General features: G+C 36.5%; 1 protein-coding gene across 8 annotated transcripts in view; it reads left to right on the forward strand.

Moving 5' to 3' along the window:
• aig1 (androgen-induced 1 (H. sapiens)) overlaps positions 1-23,777 on the forward strand; it is a 252,745-nt gene that overhangs the window by 180,115 nt on the left and 48,853 nt on the right. For all 8 annotated transcript variants that reach the window (XR_012395980.1, XM_073933551.1, XM_068215678.2 and 5 more), the window contains one exon: positions 5,182-5,283. Coding sequence is in view for 7 of the 8 variants with exons in the window: in XM_073933551.1 (XP_073789652.1) it covers positions 5,182-5,283 (102 nt within the window). In the remaining variant the exon portion in view is untranslated. The remainder of the gene's footprint in view (positions 1-5,181; positions 5,284-23,777) is intronic.

A 23,777-nucleotide genomic window follows, 5' to 3' on the forward strand; every position in this document is an offset into this window, starting at 1 on the left:
TAACATCAGATTGATCTCATTTCAAATTGCAACTCAAACATTATATTTGAAATAATTAAGCATTTATTTGATTAACAAAATGCAACTATCAACTGATACAAGCACTCAAAATAATAAAAAACTGCTGCAATAAATAACTGTTCCTGTGCCCAAATCCACAGGGCCAGAAACTCAGATCCCAAATAGAAATGTTATTTCACACAAGTAAAATATATACAGTATCATACATGTCAAAATAATTGAAAAAAAATGCAATTTTTTCAACAATTAGAATTACAACTATGTACATATGTTACTGAATTATATTACCTACAATTTATTTAGGTGTCCATATATGGCTGTTTATAAACACACACACACACACACACACACACACACACACACACACACACACACATACATACACAGGTATATATATATATATATATATATATATATATATATATATATATATATATATATATATATATACATTTGAAAAAAATGTAAACAGTGATTTTTGCAATACTTCGACAAATATAGTCGTATAGACAAATATAAAGTTTTATATGTCGTCATATATCATGCCATAGGTCAACCTTTCAATATGGAGGCGTACATTGAGAAAGACTTAACTGTACTTTATATATATAAATATATATATATATATATATATATATATATTTTTTTTTTTTTTACATAAATCAACGTTATGATTAAATGAATAAAACTGTAGTTCAGTGATTCCACTGTCTTATCCTTAAATTGCATAAAGAAACCTGTATCATATGTTTTAAACGGCAATATTTGATGATTGTTAATGATTGCTTATTGAAATAATGTGTGATCTTGTTTGTGGGTGATCTAAAGTTGTGTTCCTGTAGTATTTGTATGATAAAAGGATTATGTGAACCAATGATTCTGCTAATGCAAGACTTCACGAAACAAATGAACGCAACATGCAGTGTTTTGAGCACCGGAGAGCCTGCGTTAAAAGTAATGACTTCAGTTTTGTGTCTAGAGCTGAAGAAAACTGACATCATGGTTCTGAAATTTGTGGCAAAACAATTGAAAAAAACTGTAAATAAATAAAAGTGAAAAAATGTAAAACCAGTTCTGAACTGTGAAAAAACACTTCTGGTAAAAGGTTTTATTAATTTAATTTTATTTTATTTTATTTTATTTTATTTTATTTTATTTTATTTTATTTTATTTAAAAAACATAATTATTTTATGCAAGTTTTTGTACCTGTTATCTACATTTAAAAAATCTAGTTTGTAGTTGGTAAGAATTTGTTTTTAAAAATGTTTTTAACTAATGCAAGCCTTTATTGATCTGATCAAAAATAAAAATAATATATAAGTAATCACTTGTTTTAAATATAATATACATAGTGATACACTTGACCATTGCATCATTTCATGTGTATGTGCAGATTTTATGTTCGCAGATTCTCAGCTGGATTTAATGAGATGGCAGACAGTGAGGCTTCCTTGTTAGCTTGTAAAAAACTTATCAGCCAGACAGCCATGATATACAAAACACAAAATAGATGCTTGACTTGGCCCTGGGCCTCGGTCTAAGAGCTGGGTATGAGGCTCAGCTTACAGCCGTCACAATGAGCATCATTAATGCTGACGGTAATGTTGGGAAACACTGGTTGAGTGATATGCATACTTTGTTAACTTTAGCCAGGTCATTTCCTACTGGTACCCAATTTCTGAAACACTATGGGACAAAAATTTGCACTGTCTGCTTAAAGCTCTTATTCTACACTGGGGTGGGGAAATGCTAGGATTAACTTTAAAACTATTTTGAAACTTTAAATGCTACTAAATTGTTTATCAGTAATAACAAAGCAGCATCATTAAATGAGAAGTTAATTATTTAAAAGCCGAAATTGATTTGATTTGAGATAACAATTACCTCACTATTTACTTTTCCTCATGTCGTTGAACAGAAAAAATTATTTAAAAAAATGCTGGTTGATGGTACCCACTAGCTGTGTCTCATTTCAGAGGCTGCATCCTCTGAAGGATGCATTTAAAGGGCGCTGCGTTATCGGGGTCCGACGAAGGTTGTATCATTTCAAAAAGATTTGAAGGCTTTTTCAAATGCAGCCTCAAAATGCGCCCTTCACTTCCCAGGTAATGAAGGATACTACTGGTGGATCCTTTGCAGCTTTAAACATCCCAAAATTCATTGCAAACTGATATTGGCGGGACGTTTTTAAAAGAAAACTCTGAATTAAATGTATGAATTAGTTTTTATTTTACTTGGTTATCTAAACACACATTATAAAACAAAAAGAGTATTACATGTCTCACTAAAAAAGGATTTAATAGACAGATTACAATTTTATGTCTACATGTGTGGATCGAAGGAAATATATTTTCAGCTTTTGTAAAATTTTTCACTTAAAAAGAAATGTCATTACAAGTTTTATTACAGCTTTTCCAGATCTGATCACGTGATCGGAAATCAGGCCAGATCATGCGGTTTCAGACTCGATCGAGATTCGCATGTTACCTCCCGATTAGGACTCGAATGTGTATATATATCCTCATTATTTTTAAACACAATTTAACACTTCACACAGAAACAGCAACGTGTGTGGCATGACATCACTTTGTTGCAGAGACAATATTGGTTTATGGAAGTTACACCAACTAATTTTGAGTTGTTGAATATTAAAATAAGGTGAATTAAATAAAAAATAAGGAACATCTTGGATCTGTTTCTTCGCTCTTCTTTTTTCTTTTTGTATGTGTTATAGAGGTATCAAATCGGGTTTTAGTATCGGTAGATACTCAAAATCAAGTGACTCGGACTCGAGACCATAAAAAACATGATCAGGACATCCATAATAGATAGTTATATAGAATTAGTCAAAACAGCGATGCTGTGGCTTATAGTCATTAATTGAAAGTTCCTTATTTTTTGCTTTTGTATTTGCAACATTTCAGAAAAACAAAATATCGCAATGTCAGTTGTTCATATATCTTGTGTGGTTTATTTATAAACTAATTTCCAGAGGATCACGTGCTTATGAACATAGCTGATACCGCATCAGCTCCATATGTTGCACAAATCAGACGAATACTGACCCAATTACCAGAGTTTCCTACTCCACTCATCTTTGTCTTGAAGAATTCCTCCTTCAACCCCTGCTCCTCCGCTTTACTAATAGGGCGGCACGGCGGCCTAGTGGTTAGCACTGTTGCCTCACAGCAAAAACGGCGCTGGTTCTGCCTTCGAGCCGGTTGGTGTTTCTATGCAGAGTTTGCATGTTCTCCCCGTGTTCATGTGGGTTTTTCTCTGGTTTTTTGGTTTCCTCCCACCGTCCCAAGACATACACTATAAGTAAAATGACTACTTTAAAATAGCATCCTAAAGCAACTCTTAGTCAAATTTATCTCAGCAGTTCACAAGCAGGGGAGTTCTCGAGACCTACCTGAGCTCAAACTCTCCACTCACCCTTCAAACTGGAGGGAGCCCCGGGCTCAAGGATATTCTGAGCTCTGAGCTCTCTCCCAGGACAGCATGCCAAAGACGCTTTATTATCAATCATCAGCTAAGTGTGGACTCTTGACACACTCCTAGTATACAGCAAATCAGTCCACAGAAATAAAGTGTCCAGCTAGTCTGACTGAACAATAAAGAAGGTTTGCAGTGTATTATATGGGTTATCCAATGATATGCAGTGGAACGGCCAAATAAACCACCTGTCCAGCAGTAAAATTATTTAACATGAGCTTTCAATACGAAACCCAACATATACTTCAAATAGACTTCAGCATGTTGCTTTCACAAGGCCAGTTCTCAGAGTGCCTCTCATTTATTTGGGTACGACAACCATCATCCAGGCCCTTACTGGAAACAAGAGTCCTGCAAAATAATCGGAGACACCCAAGCCAAACAGAAATCTGTCACACCCATAAATGAGGCCCATTAATGCAAATACGTTGGAGCAGTTCAGGATTACAGCAGAGGAAGTGAATTCCTCCTCGGAGAGCCAAACACTTCAAACGCTCCTTCATAAGGCCTGTGTGCGCCACACCAACATGCCTGTTTTAAATAGTGTGTGATGTGTGGTGTCCTCATCATCTTAAGACTGTCCTTTTGCACACAAGGCATCTGTAGCTCCAAGTAAATGCCGGATAAAAGTGAGGAAGAAGAAGCAGTCAGCTCCATGGGATTAATTATTGTGTGCTGCTGATATGAAAATACAAGCTCCCTGCGTTGGTTCGCTGTGCTCATGGCTGGTTCTAGTGCTTGTCATGGTTTTGTGCAGAGATTGTGTCCTGTAGATGAGGGAATCAAAGAGGATATTAGAAGAGTTCAACTCTTTCGGCATAATGAGATGTGCTGGCATGAAGCAGGAGTCAGGCAGTCTGCCGGAAGACCTGCTGGGAATCTGGGAGAGAGGAATGGGCTCAATTTAAAGGCTTTGCGGGGAGTGAAAGGTCTTAAAAAGTTATGAAGTTCCTCTGAAGATAAAATGTAGCCGCAATTAACCTTTATTAAAGGGAGAGTTCAGCCAAAACCGAAAACTCTGTCATCATTTACTCACCCTTCACTTGTTGCAAACCTGTTTGAGCTGTTTTGTTCCATTGAACCCAAAAGAAGATGTTTTGAAAAATGATTATTGCTGGAACCCCTTTGCTTTGTCACAATTTGCATACTAGAATTAAACATTTATTCATTTTATTTTCGGCTTAGTTCCTTTATTTGTCAGTAAATGGACCACCAACTTATTGAGCATATGTTTTACACAGCAGATGCCCTTCCAGCTGCAACCCATTACTGGGAAACACCCATACCCTCTCATTTATACATATACACTAAGGATAATTTAGCTTACCCAATTCACCTATAGCGCATGACTTAGCACCCGGAGGAAACCCTCGCCAACACGAGAAGAACATGCAAACTCCACACCCAAATGCCAACTGAGCCAGCCGAGGCTCGAACCAACAAACTTCCTGCTGTGAGGAGACTGTGCTATACATTGAGCCACTGCTTTGCCCAACATATCATATATATTCATATTATATGATTATATAATAAGAATTCTGTGGATATACTTATTTTGTTGTTGTTGTTGTTGTTGTTGTTGTTGTTGTTGTTGTTGTTGTTGTTGTTGTTGTTGTTGTTGGGATCTGATGATTCATTATCAGTTTCTGTCTTTGTGTTTGCAGTTTGTGGTGACCATGTTCTGGACTCTTTACTTGTACGACAGAGATTTGATTTACCCAAGACTGCTGGACAACTTTATACCTCAGTGGCTAAACCATGGCATGGTGAGTAAGAATCTGATGTTTTCTTTCTTTCTTTCTTTCTTTTTTCTGCAAGACTGCAAAATATGTTTGTCAGTTTAAAATCACTGACATTATAAATGTCATTCTAAATGAGCAATGCTATTTTTATAGCGCACACACATATAGATACTTCACTCTCAGGCAGGAAGGAAAAAAAGGCACATTTTGTTCTTTTCAACATCTTGGGCCACACTGACGTCAGATGTGAAAATGACAGTTGTTGCGCAATCGTTCATTTCAATCCGATGGAACAAAAGCTGCAAGGTGGTGTCAAATACTGGCAGGTCTTGTTTTTTTTTGTGGCAGGTGATTGTTCTGATGTCTAATGTGACAGCGCTATTATCTGCAGTGTAAATACGCTTACACAGACACACTGACATGAACGCAACATAAATGTATTTTAAAATCACTGCAATTAGTCTAAAAGAGCCTCCACGAGAGATATTTAATAACCTAAACACTTCCTTATTGAATCCTTCTTTAATTTGCTGAAGTGGCCTAGACGAAAGACGTTTTGGGACCTGGAGGCTTCTGATAGATTGATAGGAAATACAACTCAAAATGAGGCTATTACTGGAAACGTGGTTGAGTGTCTCAGTCGGCGCTAATCACAGGATGTATTCAGTTGACTCGGGTAAAGCCTGGGGCCAATGACAACACACGTCGCGGTTGCTAAGGAAACATGTCTCGGTTATTAATCAACATGAATGTAACCTTTGAGCCTAATCAGAAATTGTCTCTATCTTTAATGTGCAGTGGCATTGTGAAATCACATGCAAGTGGATTTTCCGCAGGGTTTTTACACCTTTCAGCATTTGTCATTATTATACATTAGACCGTATATTAATTTTTTAGCTGTAGCTCGTAGGTATGTGCTAAAAATGTACATTTCTTTTAGTGGACTGGTGAATTGTGAGCAAAATGTGGCTTGAGAGTTTATTCTAGTCATAGATAGCAGGGGAAAACGTTTATTCATTTTCTTTCAGCTTAGTCGTTTTATTCATCAGTGGTCGCCACAGCGGAATGAACCTCCAACTTATCCAGTATAAGTTTTATGCAGAGGATGCCCTTCCATCTGCAACCCAGTACTGGGAAACATACACACTCACAAGCACACACATACACTACGGCCAATTTAGTTTATTCAATTCCCCTGTACCGCATGTCTTTGCACTATTGGGGAAACCGGAGCAACTGGACGAAACCCACGCCAACACTGCAAGAATTTGTATTTATTGAATGGGATAGCCCCTTGAGATGAACCATCTCTTTTTCGAGGGGGTACCTGAGTACATCACATCATTACAAACATACAGCTAACAAAACAAACAAGCAGTACAACTTACCTGAAACATTTCCCACAGTTTACAACCTGGGCAAACAATAACATATCATCAAAATGACAAACAATTTGATATACAATTAAATAATAAGCATTTAGATTGGAACCAATTACATTTACAAGTTGTTTTCAAAAACAAAGATAAATTAGTCCTGAAAAGTCTGTCTTAATTGATCTTAAAAAAGAAGGAAGATTGTTCCAGTTAGCAGGAGTTATGTATTAAAAGGATCTTCGGCCACTTTCTGTTGTAAATGAAATTGGGGGTTTTGGTAGAGCTATAAAGGTTTTTTTTTCCCCAATGTGAATGAAGGACACTGTATAATAGGGTGCATACAACTAAAGCATTAACAGACATTAAACAGACAGTCTACTTATACTGATCGTTGCCATGCAAATGCCATATAGTCAACAGAATGTCAGAGCATCATCTAAATATAAAATAGCATCAAAATGACCAATCATGCATTGCTAATAGCAGCAAGACAGTTTAAATTGAGCTGATGCTACCATGGGCTGCTCAAAATACAAATGGTTCCTTCTAAAATACAATTCAGAGTCGTCAATGAAGAGAACAGATTTCTTATGTGTCTCAGATAATGGTTTTCCCCAGTCAGAGAAGCAAGAGGTCTTGTGATGGAAGTACAGCCTGGCTGCTGAGGTTCACCCTTCCAGCTGAGAACGATTTGTGCTATGCAGAAATGTCCAGATGATCCCGCCTGTTACTCCACTGTAAATATTTTGAAGCATTCCATGGTACCACAGTTGTTTGTTTACCCATGTGGCCGTGGCAACTGTCTGCTGTTCACTCTGGCTGAGAAACATTGACTGAGCCTTTTCGCTTTCAAAAATCAAGTACTGAGTCTGAGCTTGTGTTGATAAACGATAATGTGACATGTTTTATCACAATGTTTTTAAAGGAGGCTCATTTAGACTCCACATAAATTCAATTCAGTTAAATTAAATTAAATTTGAATGCTTGAAATTGAAGGATATAGTTGAAAAATATATATTTTTATACACATTCAAATTGCAAAAACTTTGTATAAACAGTAGTAGTAGTAATTGCAGTAATAATAGAAAAAAATGTATATATAATAAAAATAAAATATGTTTGATAACTAACATAAATATAACAATAAAGTAGAATAAAAAATGAATAAGAATAATGGAAAAATTAGAACCATCTACTGTAGCATAATAATAATAATAATAATAATAATAATAATAATACTTTATGAAAATTATACAACTATTTTATTTAGCTAATGTTAATTATAAAAATAAAGTATCAAAATATTTTATAGTATTTATTATTATTATTATTAAAATATAAATATAACAATATAATATATCATGTAATATAACATATTATATAATAAATAATATAAAATAATATAAAAAATATAATGTAATAATTTTAATAATAAATAAAAAATAAATAATCATGGTCATTTTTGTTATTTTGTCAGAAACACAGAACCAAAACAAATAGTTTCTACAAATATTTTCAATGACTTGTATATAATCTATCACTAGTTTATGCTATGTTCTGGCAGTGAAACCCCTACAGAAGGGCCTTTATGGATCCCACACGCACTGAAAGACAAAAAAAAAAAAAAAAAGAAATGCATGTTTTTCACCACTTCCTTAAAAATCTGCCAAAAACAAACCCTAATAACACTGGACAACAGCCTCTTTTAAGTAATTTCATTTGAATACACTAGACATATTTATAGTTCTCCTTGTGCAATGTAACTCGTGGCTATAAAAGTCTTTTCAAACCTTCAGGGACTCTTTCTATAAATGCAGACACATGCAAATATTTGTGAATACTAACCACATCAAGAGAATCGGAAAACTTTGTCTCTGTAAGTGCAGATGGAAGTGACATGAAAAGCAGAATAAGACAACAAACATTACTTCCCCAAAGTGACAAGGGAAAGGACGTTTTGTCTGTTCTGAAGCTGTCAAGCCATTGCAGTGCCTATCAGGACTCATAATGTGGCGATGACAATCAAAACAGAGGCATGTCAAAAGATTTAAGGAGGTCGCTGCTAAACTTTCTGGAAATAATCAGGAGGCAGTTTACCTGCGTCAAAATATCTGTGATGATAATGGTGTCTAAGTAGTGTAAGAGACTTTCTAACATTTATGAAAACAGTTGTAATTTTAAAACTATGGAAACTTATGTGGAATTCTGGCACTGCATGTTTATATCAAGCATTATTATTTTTTTAATAACTGCAAGATTATATTTAACTGCAAGTATCTAAACTGTAAGATTATATTTTTATTACTATATTTAATATTTTTTAATAACTCCAAGATCATCTTTAGCAACAAAAAATAAATGTTTTTCACATCTAACAATACTGTTAATAAGACTTTTCAACTTAATGTTCTGCAATAAAATCAAAATTGTGGCTTTTTCTGGACATTTTTCTCATAGTATTTAAGTCAGTGTATTCTTAAACCATTGTATTTAAGAATAAGCCTTAAGTGTGTTATAGTAATTGTAAGCCAAAACTCTAAGTTTGCATTTAACAATTCAGATTTTTTTTCCACAATTTTAGGTTTAATATCAAAGTTCTGACTATTTTTGCTCAGTTGCAACTTTATATCAAGTATTTGACTCTGTGAGTCTAAAAACTGCAACTTTTTAATTTTCCTTTCTCTTAACTATAAACGTCAATCCTACCTTTTTTTTGCATTTATTTTCATATTAGTGGATTTGCATCTCTCAGTTATGACTTTTTATTCTTGGAATTTTGAATTACATTACATTTCAATTGTTTCCACCACAGAATTAAATAATAATAATAATTTTTTCTTCTCCCCTTTTCGTTTTTCGAGAGACAGTCAAATACATCACGTCACGTATGCTATCTAAAAGTTACGTAAAACAATTATTTGGAAATTTTAATAAATGTAATTTGATCATATGATTTAGAATTGGATGTTTTATGGGATAATTAGTTTTTTGCAAATATTTTGCGTTTAAATTTTGCAGGATCGCAAAAAAAGATCAACTTTGTTGTTTGTTTTGTTGATTTTGCGTTGGATTTAGCGATCACAAAAATCGCAAAAAAAACTAGGGGGTCTGTTTAGAGATGTAGAAACAACTCATAATTGTGACATAAAAGTCACTGTGCCTGTTTTATTTTTGTATTTCATGTCCAAAATAAGCTTCCATACACAACAGCTTGTCACTGGGACAAGTTACAGCGTCTTAAAGCGCAGACAGGAAACGACACCAAAAGAGGAATAACACAACAAACATTTTTTTCTCCCAAGTGACAAGGGAAAGGACATTTTCTCTGTTCTGAAGCTGTCAAGCCATTGCAGTGCCTATCAGGACTCATAATGTGGCAATAACAATCAAAACAGAGCCACTTCAATAGGACTTAAGGAGGCCGCTGCTAAACTTTCATGGCACCATCGGGAGGCAGTTTACCTGCGTCAAAGTATCCGTGACAATAATCCCGTCTCCGCTTTGTAATTACTCTGCCGCAGAGAGAGGCCTGTCAGAGGAGCCTTTCTCTACTCTAACGTTAATGCCAGTGCCCTCCTGCTGAGCAGCCACTAAATTCAAAGCGACTCGCTGTAAACGCGTACCACAAATAAACATCTTTCATCTGCTTAAAAAAAGACTATCTCGAAATAAAAGTACAGAAGAAGCAGAAAGGCCCATGTAGAGGTATTTTCTAGACGTATTGCTGATATAGTCATCTGAGCGTTTAACTTTCCTCATATTTAATTCAGCAGGCAGGTTCACGGTAGCTTTTAAACGATGCAGGTCATTGTGCACGGGGGGTTTTATGACTGATTAGCTGTGGTAAACAACCCCAAGTCCTCAGTCGCTCCATTATTCGCGCTGCTAATTGTTCACGGGGAAATAGGAACGATACAAAGCAATTCCTTTTTCACGGCGTGACCTCGAATGCACTTGGTTTTGCTTATTAATCATGCAGTAAGTTCAAAGACAATGTCATTAATATTTATGACTGACTTGCAGTTTTAGGACCTTCTAAACACCCTTTGGTTTAGAATCGAAAACTAATTTTTAAACTATTTATAGCTTCTCACAATTCATGCTTTTTATTGGAATTTTTTTATTTATTTTATGTTTCACCGGCATGGACGATGCCACTCTTTGAGCTGAACTTTATTGTAGGGAAGTAGGGATGAAGGGGACGATAAGCGAACAGTAGGGTGCAGGGGAAGGAAAGTAATAGGATAAACCGTGAACAAGTAGGTAGGTTGATCGGCATCTTACGATGATGCCCAGAGACTCAGAGTAGGGGTTGCATCTCTGTAATATTTTTAGAGTGATTGGACCCCCCAATTCAACCTAAGAGTGAACAGAGGGTTATAGGATTGTGAATGGGAAGCAAGGAAATAGAGGGTGGGTTCGAAAGAACGAGAAGAACAGTGCTAGACGGCTGGTCTGCCCTAAATAAGTTTAGGGAAGTAAGTGATTGGTTTAGAAGACAAAGTGAGGCATGGTTTAGTCGCCAAACCTTTGTTAACAAGTTAACTTCATTTTAATTATGCCATAATTCTCAACCATATTTATAAGCGAATATTAGGTTTCAAAATCCTCCACCGGCGCTACTTTGAAAAAGAACATTATTACATTTAAGAGTTCACACTTAGCTGATGATTGATTATAAGCAAGTTTGGCATGCTGCCCCGGGAGAGAGCCCTGAGCTCGAAGGTTCTTGAGCCCTGGGCTCCCTCCCGTTTGGAGGGCGAGGGGAGCCTTGAGCTCAGGTAGATCTTGACAACTCCCCTTTGATAAGAGCTAATGACTAAAAATTGAATGCTATTAAAAGATATGCTGCATTATGAGAGATTACCTGTATTGCAAAATTTAGATTTTTCAATTTACTTCTTGTGCATGTCTTTGGAATGTGGGAGGAAACCGGAGGACCCGGGGAAAACCCACGCAAGCACGAGAAGAACATGCAAACTACACACAGAAACGACCACCGGCCTGTTAAAGGACTAGAACCGGTGACGTTCTTGCTGTGAGGCAACAGTGCTAGTCACTGGGCCACCGTGCTGCCCTATGGAGGGAAAGGTGAAAAGGTAGAGGTGGAAGGGGGGATTCTTCAAATCAAAGATGACTATAGTGAAAAAACCCTGGCTCATTATAGTGGGTTAGGAATGGCCTGATTGGTGGATCATGCATGCTAATGCAGAACCAGCCGTGTTCAATCATAATCACGTGCTCCTCTCGAAATTAGTTTATGAATAAACTTCACAAAGTAGCCAATATAAATAAACTTGCGTATGTAAATTTGCATCTTAAACTTTTTCTCTTTATTTATGATATACTATAGTTATGTCAGGGGTGGCACTGAGGGTAGCGCTGTCGCCTCACAGCTAGAAGGTCAGTGGTTTGAGTCCCGGCTTGGTCATTTATGTGTGGAGTTTGCATGTTCTTCCCTTATTTGTGTGGGTTTCTTCCGGGTGCTCTGGTTTCACCCACAGTCCAAGACATGTGCTACAGGTGAATTGGGTAAGCTAAATTGTCCGTAGTGTATGTGTATATGTACTGGTCTTCAAGGTTGGGGATGGAGCATTGGGCTAACGACCCACCTCGTAAAAAATTTGGTGTTACAAAACACCGATATGGTGTGGCTAAATATAAACTTCGATATAAACTGCCCTGGGAATAAGTTAGTAAGTTAATAAAGTTATGTCATCAATGTTGACGTTTAAGTTCTCTGAAACACAGTCCCTCCCCTGCTGTCCAAAGCCATGCCTCCTGAAACACGAATACTCGCATCTTAAAGATGACAGCAGAACCCTCACTCAGCAACTAGTGGTTGGCTGGCGGTGTGCAGGAATTACACTTATTACGAAGCCATAATTACATGCTATTTCAGACCGAATATTCAGAGTAGCATGGTAAACAATATATGTAGGAAGCACGTCACAGGTTGTCATTGTTCAAAATGAACCAATGTGAATATAAAAGCAACTTCAGCTCAGTAATGCAGGCTAGGCGGAATATCGCCATTTACTGATGTTTTGTTGTTAAACTAAATAAAAATCTACATCATCGATGCTGTAAAATGTCCCTTACGAAACTGAAAGTAGTCACTTCAATCTATCACCGGAAGATTTCAGTGGCTGAACAACACTTCTGTGCATAAAACCTATTTGCAACAACAGCATCTACATCAGCTTTTAAAATAGTTTTCAAACAGAACATTACCTGTCTAAAAGAAATCCTTCCTCCAGCGTGCAAAAGTCACTCCAATATTTATTCAGGATTTTAAAAAGAATTAATTCAGCATGTTTTTACCATTCACACTCTCTCTCTCTCTTTCTCACTCTCTCTCTCTCTCGTGTGCACTTGAACCAGCAGTGTGTGTATGCAAAAACGGCGGATCTGCGTAAACGGCTATGTAGTAGTTCGAATCTGCATTTGCTGACAGGCTGTTTGAGCTACTTATCAGAATTATGCGAAATGTCGACCTGACAATATTTAATTGAATGAACATTTTTGTGTTTTATTCCTTACCCAGAATATAAAATACATATAAATACATTTAGATCATTTACTTTAATCATTTCTATTGGACAGTAAGGAGATTTTCAACCAGCACAACAAAAAATGTTTCTGAAGACAATCACCTACTGCACTTTAAGTTTGGTACCCATCAGTACTTACATTTTTAAAACCCTTTCCATTAAAAACCTAAAAAATAAAAAAAACATTTAAAAACCTTTTCCATTTCATGCTAACCTTGGAGCACTGTTGAGCATGTTCTTAAACCTGTAATGAATGTTATTGGCCATGAATTTTGCCTTTTTGCTTTTAAGGTGGCTTTGAACTGTCAACTCACATCTCAAAACTCTTTTTACGGATACGAAAAACAAACAAAAATAATCAGGTAAAATAAAAAGATCAATTTTTTTGATGGCAGGACAGTGTGTAAATGTGATTAACACAACGTGAGGTTTAAATTTTTGTTAATGTGAATTTGTTGAGGAAAAAATGAAGCACTTTAAATCATCAGAGAGCATCATTATATAGTAACTATTATTACAAGTCTAAACTTTTTTTTCTTCGCAATACTAAAAGTAGAGTGTGTCCTCTACAGGTGGTTTGTCATGCCCACTCACCTGCATGAAGCATGCTAAGCATGCTTCAGACAGAGATGAGAGAGTGTGAAATTGATTATCATCCCATCATTTGACTAATATTTCCAAAATATTGGATTTTGGTTGATATCTAATATGCCAATATTTCAAAAAAACATTTTGGCTTTTTGTGTGTGTGTGTGTGTGTGTGTGTTTTTTTTATCAAACTTTTCTTAACATTGTGCATCCTTATTCATGACTGACTTACAGTTTTGAGAATATCCTCTGCAGCTACATACAGTACACATGGTAACACTTTACAATAAGGTTGTATTAGTTTATGTTAGTTAATGCATTTACAAACATAAACAATGAATCATCTGTACATTTATCACAGCATTTGTTCATGTTAATTAATGAAAATACAGTTGATCAGTGTTAGTTCATGTTAACTCACGGTGCATAAAATAATACTATGAATTTGGAGGTTAATAATGCATTAGTAAATATTGAACTATGAATAATAAATGCTGTACAAGTATTGTTCATTATTAGTTCATGTTAGTAAATACATTAACTAACGAAAGCTACTGTAAAGTGTGACCAACATATAGACATAACAGACATAATCAACCAAGGTCAGGAGGTACACTTCCAGTATCTTTTGGCCTGTAAAGAAAAACTCACACTGAGAGGAACCAAACTTTTTTCTTTTTTAATGATCACTCAACCTGTCTGTGGCGTTTCCACCACAGTTCCTTCTGCTAGATTTGTGGGATGTTTTTTCAGAGAAAATAGCTGTGCCCACAGACCAATTTGAAGAGTGTTCTCCTCGGAAAATTGTCTCTATCTGTACGCTCCTGCTGCGACTACCAGTATGTTTAGACTGTGGGGATAAGTGTTTCACCATTTACAGTAACAGGAATCCACCCTCTGAGTGAAAGGCGAAACACATCTATGTGACTGAAATCAATGTCACCGTCCAATGCTACGCTAAACTGATCCGGGCTTTAGATACACTTCAGTGGTGTTTTCTCAGCATCTAATAACATGTTTGGTTTGCCACTGTCAGAGGAACCTCAGACAGACTAGTTTCTGCTTAACCAGCGGTGTTACTCAAACTGTCTTCAGGATGCCACCAGGATCAGAACCAGATGTCAGAGATTTTCAGGCTCTGATACACTTTACACTTTCATTAAAAAGTGCAAAGCATGAAGTGGTATGGAACTATGGAAACTTGTTTTTTAATTACAAAAAGAATTAGCAATTGTCAGTTATAAACTCATAGTTGTGAGTTTTCATCTTGAACTTTTTTTCTGAATTCTAAGCTTATAATGCACTAGTTTATAGTGTAGTTCATTAATTAAACATCTCAAAATTGTGCCATTAGTGCCTGCTCTTCTCCTGGAAATCCACCAGAGGCCGCTGTTGACTGACAGACCTACCGACTGATAACCCCACTTACCCCATCCCGATAGTGTTTTCAAAACCACAGATTGACAGATTTTACCACATTCTCACCCTGTTATTTACATGTTTATTTAATTTTTTGGCTTCTGTTTTTGTCTTACCCCTTTTCTGGAACCATTTTTCACCGAACTCGAACCCTGTCGTCGTGTTCAACTCCGCTCAGCACCTCAAGTCCGCCGACGTACGCTACAAACTGGTAACCGCGGGAAAGCCCTACATATCAAGGTAGGGTCAGATGCTAGTGCGAAAAGGAACGACATCATACTGCCCCGTAGCGTTCATTTTAAAGACAGAATGCAGTCATATGTACTTCTGGCTACATAATTCGGGATCTACAAAAATGTATATAGGGCTATGTTTTCAGAATGAGCCTATGTTGTTTAATTTAGTTTAATTTAATATTTTATTTATTTCAGAATTGTAAGATATAACTGCAGATTTTGAGGGGGAAAAAGTTTTGAGATGCAAACTAAGAATTCAGAATAAAAAAGTTCTGAGAAGTACAGTAAACTAAGAATTTTGTACAAAAAAAAATGTTCTGAAACGTAAATGGAGAATTCTGACATCTAAACTCAAAATTCTGAAAAATAAAATAAACACTGAGATGTAATGTAAACTCAGAAAAATCTGATGTAAACTCAAGAGTTGTGAGATCTCAACTCAAAACTGTGGTATTTACAGGGGCGGATTAAACCAATAAGCAAGGTAAGCAGCCGCTTAGAGCCCCGGGGAAGTAGGGGGCCCCGACCAATGCCAAGAAGCCTTATATTAATCATATAGCCCTTTAACAAATTTTGTATCATATGTTGTAAAATCTGTCTATAACCATTAATATTTTAGCGTTACTTATTTTCAAATCCGGGAACCCCCATGAATAATGGAGCATTCCTTCCATACTGCACATGCGCGAGGTGTGAGTGCCGCTGTTCAAAGACTGAGAGCTGCTGAGGTGGAGATAGGTAGAGTGTGCAGGAAGAACAAGTTTGAGAACATTTGAGGGAAAAAAGTAGAAACAAGACAAACAATGAAACAGCTAATCCCAGCGATCCTGCTTTCTGGCTGAAACACCTGTCAAGTCAGATGCTGAGTGCTATGAAGTGTTAAGAGAGATAAATAACATTTCCCAGTGAAAAGTAATGGCTGCCGATTCACAAACAGCAATAATTCATATGAAAAATGGTGACAGGATTAGTTTAATTGATTGTGAATTGAATTTGTTTAAATGTTTTTTTTATATATATATTAAAATTAAATCACAAAACTGGTTAATTAATTGTACATAGTTTGTGAACTTGTATTTTCACTTGTGAATTTATTACATATAATTTAAATTAAGACAATAAAGGTTCTTTTAAAAATTAATTATATAAAATATACTTTAAATATATTTTTAACATGTAGTTTATTTACAAAAAAAAACTAACATACTGTACATGGAAAAAAGATCGAGAAAGAGAATTTTGAGTTTCAATAGGGCCCATACATGGAATTGCTTAGGGCCCCCTAAATCACTAAGTCCACCACATGGTATTTAAACCCAGAACATAATTTGTTCATTTACTCCCTTGTATTGTTCATGGATTTACTTTACAACTATCTTTAGGACTTGTAACATTAATGACTTTAATTTTAAAAATTAAAAATACTGTTTTTGTCTAAACCAAGTCGAGTAAATGATAAAAAACACACCTACTGTAAATTTAAGCCGCTCAGCACCCTTAAACTAAATGCAAACTGTCTATCTATTATCACACTGGTCAATTATAGAAACCAGAAAGACTAAAAACCTGAAATTACAATTTATGCAGACTGGAAATCACTCAGTGGTCTGACCCTTATCCGCATGCCTATTATTGACTGTATTAGTCTCCATTAATGCACAAATACGTCAGGCTGTTGACAGATTGCCACCTGGTGGTCACTGCCAACTTTCAGTCCGGGTATTATACGGGCACAGACTGTAATTCCCCAGATTGCAGCAAGATGCAGAATCATTTTAATGACATGTTAAAACAAGGCTCCCCTTCATTATGGCCATTGAGGTTTCCCTGCAAAATCTTTTGTCCCGTGGCTTGCCATTCCTCCTATGCAATGGAGGAATCTGGAGCAAAATAAATCATCATTTTTGTGGTATTTTGCCACCGTCGTCTGCCATAGAACATTTGCCCACAAATTCTTTCATGCATCGCCGGAAAATGCAGGCTTTCATCTTATATCAGGCTGGCTGAGAAGCACAAAGCATGTCAGTATTGTTGCAGAGAGTGTAGTATAGTCAGCGGATGCACTGCTGAATAAAATGGAGAGGGCTTTATAAACTAGACAAAATATGTTAAACTAAAAATAATAATTTATGACTAACTACCTAATTTTATAATCAATATTATAATCAATAATAATGAAATACCTAAAATAATAATCAGTTATTTTAATGGTACATTTCAAAATTGGTAATAGCTATAAACCTATGATATCTATAAAAGATATCATGTTGTTAAATATGTCAAAATCTTACAAGCCTGCATATCAACTTTTCTGTATCAGCCTAAAGTAAATACAAGTACTTAAATAAAAAGTAATTTACAAACATTGTATGGAACTACTTGCTAATAGTTTTAGAGTTGCACATTAGAAATTAACAATAATACAATGCTAATAGTGCTGGGGGGATGGGGTGTTTACATGAATTATTAGAGTTATATCAGAATTATTAGCACCCCTTTTAATTTCTTATTTATTTATTTTTTTTTTGTCTTTTTAAACATTTCCCAAATGATGTTTAACAGAGCAAAACATCAAGGAAATTTTTTAACAGTATGTCTGATAATATTTTTTTTTCTTTTTCTATTTGTTTTATTTTGGCTAGAATAAAAGCAGTTTTACATTTTTTAGAAACCATTTTAAGGTAAAAATTATTAGCCCCTTTAGCCTATATATATATATTTTGATAGTCTACAGAACAAACCATCGTTATACAATAACTTGCCTAATTCCCCTAACCTGCCTAGTTACCCTTATTAACCTAGTTAAGCCTTTAAATTGCCCTTTAAGCTGTATAGAAGTCTTGAAAAATAGTAAAATATTATTCTCCCCGCGTTGGCGTGGGTTTCCCCAGGGTGCTCCGGTTTCCCCCACAGTTCAATAACATGCGCTATAGGTAAACTTTATTAACTAACGTGGCCATAGTTTATGTATGTGAAAGAGTGTCTATGGATATTTCCCAGAACAAAGTTGCAGCTGGAAGGGCACCCGCTAATGAGCTTTGTTTAAATCTGATCTAAAAAAAATAGAAAATATTTTTTAGCAGTTTATTTATTACTTCATTTTAAAAATGAAATATTAAATAGAAAGTATCTAATTTCTGTGTAAAATTTCTGTTTATTATATATAAAAACTAAATAACAAAAAGGCAATTAAATTTATAACAACATGTTACTTACTGCAGTAGTACTATACAATTTAAAAAAATACTGTATTTTATAATGTTATTAATAAAAAAAAATGCCACTAGATAGTAATAATAATACACACTGCTGTCATTTTTTATTCTAAATGATACCATCAAGCACAGTTTTCTGCTGATGTAACTAAACTAAATACACTAAAACTAGAAAGTTAAACTAAATTGAAAGTAAAATAAAAAAATATATGACCCTGGACCACAAAAACAACAGTATCATTACCGTCATCGCTTATCTGAAATTGAGATTGATATGAAAATATATTTGAACTGTTTGAAAATCTTGAATCTGATGGTGCTAAAAAAACTAAAATATTAAGACGATCACCTCTAAAATTGTTCAAATTAAGTTAAGCTTGCATATAATCAACAACAAAAAAATGTTTTGATATATTCACAGTAGGAGATTTACCAACTATCATGTATCTAATTATGTTTGGCATACAAGAAAAAAAACATGCAACAATAAATTTGTTTTGTAGTCCAGCGTCAAATAAATAAATACAAATACTGACTTAGTCCTATCACTTTAAAATAAAAAATACTGCACATCTCTGTATTTAGGGTAAAACACTGCTTTATTTATATATTTAGGCCTACTTATTTGTATTTATGTTTGTACTTTCGTTTTATCTATTTCTTTAATTTTACTTTCCAAAATGAATCCTCATTTCGCTTAACAAGTTAACAATGATAACAAAGCTTGTTAAAAAGTTTTTAATGATTAATGGAGGAATTATAATGCTTTGTTTCATTGTTTCATCTTCATTTACAAGTAGCAGGGTATTTACAGCCAAATTATATTTCTGTTCGTACGCATCCTATCCCTTTGTGCCTTCTGGCGACACAGTCGCAAACTGCGGTTTTACCTAAAAACACGTTCTTACGCCTTTAGTGTGGCGGCGGTACGACTCGCAGCATTAATGCTCCTTTTAAAGTGTCACCCACTGTATAAATATATATACATATATGAACAACATGTTCTGCAGTGAAGTTAAACACTTGAACATAGTAAAGACCGGGTTTTAGCTTTGCAAACATTCACAGAAGAACACGTTGGTGTTTCTAAACTGTGCTTGTGTATACAATCGCTGTGGTGCTCGAGTGCATGTCAGAACAGTCAAAAAAAGCAGCATTCTGTTAACATGACAGCATCTGTGTAAATTCCCCTAGAGCTGATTTAACCGTGCCGCATGCTCTTGTTTTCTCTGCCATTGTGCTGCGGTGTTAGCATTATCTCTGCTTGGCAACCACTTCACTGAGTAAAGCTCCAGATTGACAGGAGGATCTGCTTGTTTTGTCTGGCAGGCCTCCAGTCACTTACTAGGGACATAATGTGCTAAGGTTTTATGCAATGGCAGTTCGTTGCAATTGAAGTCAAACAAAGATATGATATCCTGGTATTTTATCAAAGGACCTGTTACTTTTTGGTTGAAAAGCAAAAAGACATGTCACGTCTAAGGCCTCTGACGCCTTAAGCTGGATTTTCTCAAATGCAATTTGATTATATCTGATTATAAAGGTCAGGATGAAATGTGTTTCTCCCCATAAACAAATCACACGCTTTGATTGAAAATCAGGGTTATTCCACCAAATGCTAGTTTCTTAGCACTTGAAGTAAAAGTTGTTGTGTACTATAAGAAGAGTTAGAATCTTATATTAAAGCTGCAAGCAGCGATGATAGGGACCTCGCACCCGGGCTCACCGCCGCCCGGTGGCCTCAGGATGACAGAGAACAGCGAACAGTAATAATTTAAGCCGATATATTTAAAAAATCTGAGAAAATCACAGATTTATGCCAAACTTCCTCCTCTCAGCAGGTGGCGCTATGACTGTGACTCAAGATTGGCATGTAGATGTCACCAGGAGAGGAATCTTATCAACCATGTGAAGTTTCAGGCAGATCGAACATTGTTTAGCTGAGTTATAAGCCAAACTGCCTTTTGTCAGCAGGTGGCGCTATGACAGACTCAATGTTGTTATGTAGATGTGTTCAGGAGAGGACTTTTATCAACCATGTGAACTTTCAGGCAGATTGGACTTTGTGTGGTTGAGTTATAATGCAAACTACCATCTGCCAGCAGGTGGCGCTATAACTGTGACTTAAGATTGGCATGTACATGCCTTCAGTAATGGAATTTAATCAACCATGTGAAGTTTCAGTTAGATCGGATGTTGTTTGGCTGAGTTATAAGCCTATCTACCTTCTGCCAGCAGATGGCGTTATGACTGACTCATTAATGTTTTGGGGATGTGTTCAGAAGAGGACTTTTATGAGCCATGTGAAGTTTCAGGCTGATCTAACTTTGTGTGGTTGAGATATAAGGACTTCCTGTTTCACGGCGAAGCGTTGAGGTTTGTCATGCCGCCACGGACACGCCCCTCTGCAAAAACTCTAGATCTTCACAATATATCATCACTTAAGCTTTCAGTTAACAACCCACCAAATTTGGTGCTGATACGAAAAAATTTGTGTGAGGAGTTTATAACTCTGTAAATCATGACATTTCCTGTGGCCAGCAGGTGGCGCTATAACTGTATCTGAATATCGGCATGTAAACGTGTTCTAGTCTGGACTCTTATTAAACGTGAATTTTGAGGCAAATCGGATAATGCATGCCTAAGTTATAATGACTTCCGGTTTTGTGGTGAATCGTCAAAGTTTGCGGGGCCGCCACGGACACGCCCATCGACAAAAATTATAAAGCTCCGCAATTTAACATCGCCAAGGCCTTTAGATGACAAAACCCAATTTTGGTGTCGATAGCATAAAATCCCTAGGAGGAGTTCGTTAAGATACAACGCCTGGAAATGGCAAAAATGCCACTTATTTGCAGCAGGAAGTTAAAAATATCCGACTTCCTGTTGGGTTTGAGATATGGCTCCAAGATACTTTTTCGTATGTTTTGGCGTGTTTGAGGTGTGTGCCAATTTTCGCGCATGTGCGTGATTCGTAGATCTGGGGCTCGTCCGTTTAATTTTTATAGGTGGCGCTGTCGAGTCATTTTGCCACGCCCACTTCAATATTGTTATGTGGATGTGTTCAGGAGAGAACGTTTATCAAGCATGTGAAATTTCAGGCTGATCAGACTTTGTGTGGTTGAGTTATGAGGACTTCCTGTTCCATGGCGAAGCGTTGAGGTTTGTCATGCCGCCACGGACACGCCCCTCTGCAAAAACTCTAGATCTTCACAATATATCATCGCTAGAGCTTTCAGATAACACCACTCAAATTTGGTGCTGATACGAAAAAATTTGTGGGAGGAGTTTGTTACACTGTAAAACATGTCATTTCCTGTGGCCAGCAGGTGGCGCTATAAGTATATCTGGATATGGGCATGTAAACGTGTTCAGGTCAGGACTGTTATCAAGCGTGTGAATTTTGAGGCAGATCGGATAATGCATGCCTGAGTTATAACGACTTCCTGTTTTGTGGCGAATCGCCAAAGTTTGAGAGGCCGCCACGGACACGCCCATCGACGAAAACTCTAAAGCTTCGCAATTTAACATCGCCAAGGCCTTTAGATGACAAAACCCAATTTTAGTGTCGATCGGATAAAATCCCTAGGAGGAGTTCGTTAAAATACAACGCCTGAAAATGGCAAAATCACCACTTTTTCGCCACAGGAAGTTAAAAATATCCGACTTCCTGTTGGGTTTGAGATATGGCTCCAAGAGACTTTTTCGTATGTTTTGGCATGTTTGAGGTGTGTGCTAATTTTCGTGCATGTGCGTGATTCGTGGATCGGGGGCTCGTCCGTTTAATTTTTCTAGGTGGCGCTGTCGAGTCATTTTGCCACGCCCACTTCCGAACCCCCTAAAACCCAGCCATTTACACCGCGTTTGGTGTGTGTGCAAATTTTCGTGAGTTTTCGGGCATGTTTAGACCCTCAAAAGTGCCCCGATTGGGGGCGGAATAATAATAATAATAATAATTAAAGCTGCAAGCAGCGATGATAGGGACCTCGCACCCGGGCTCACCGCCGCCCGGTGGCCTCAGGATGATGGAGAACAGCGAACAAAAATAATTTAAGCCGATATATATATAAAAAACCTGAGAAAATCACAGATTTATGCCAAACTTCCTCCTGTCAGCAGATTGCGCTAAGACTGTGAGTCAAGATTGGCATGTAGATGCCTTCAATAAAGGAATCTTATCAACCGTGTAAATTTTCAGGCAGATCGAATATTGTTTAACTTAGTTATAAGCCAAACTTCTGGTTGCCAGCAGGTGGCACTATGACTGTCAATCAATATTGACATTTAAATGTCTTCAGAAGAGGATTTTATTCAACCATGTGTAGTTTCATGCAGATAAGACATTGTGTGGCTGAGTTATAAGCCAAAATTCCTTCTGTCAGCAGGTGGCGCTATGACTGTGACTCAATATTGGCATCTAGTTGTGTTCCGGAGAGGAATTTATTCAACCATGTGAAGTTTCAGGCAGATCGGACATTGTGTGGTTGAGTTATAAGGACTTCCTGGTCAATGGCGAAGCGTTGAGGTTTGTCATGCCACTACGGACACACCCCTCAGCGAAAACTCTAAATCTTCGCAATTTAACACCACCAAGGCCTTTAAATGACAAAACCAAATTTTGGTGTTGATCGGATAAAATCCCTAGGAGGAGTTCGTTAAAATACAACACCTGGAAATGGCAAAAATGCCTCTTTTTTTCAGCAGGAAGTTAAAAATATCCGACTTCCTGTTGAGTTTGAGATATGGCACCAAGAGACTTTTTCGTATGTTTCGGCATGTTTGAGGTGTTTGCCAATTTTCGTGCATGTGAGTGATTCGTACATCAGGGGCTCGTCCGATTAATTTTTGTAGGTGGCGCTGTCGAGTCTATTTGCCACGCCCACTTCAATATTGTTATGTAGATGTGTTCAGAAGAGGACTTTTATCAACCATGTGAAGTTTCAGGCAGATCGGACATTGTGTGGTTGAGTTATAAAGCCTTCCTGTTCCATGGCGAAGCGTTGAGGTTTGTCATGCCGCCACGGACACGCCCCTCTGCAAAAACTCTAGATCTTCACAATATAACATCGCTAGAGCTTTCAGATAACACTACCCAATTTTGGTGCTGATACGATAAAATTTGTGGGAGGA

The sequence above is a fragment of the Danio rerio genome, chromosome 20 (genome assembly GCF_049306965.1).
Source record: "Danio rerio strain Tuebingen ecotype United States chromosome 20, GRCz12tu, whole genome shotgun sequence".
In the NCBI taxonomy this organism is placed as follows: domain Eukaryota; kingdom Metazoa; phylum Chordata; class Actinopteri; order Cypriniformes; family Danionidae; genus Danio; species Danio rerio.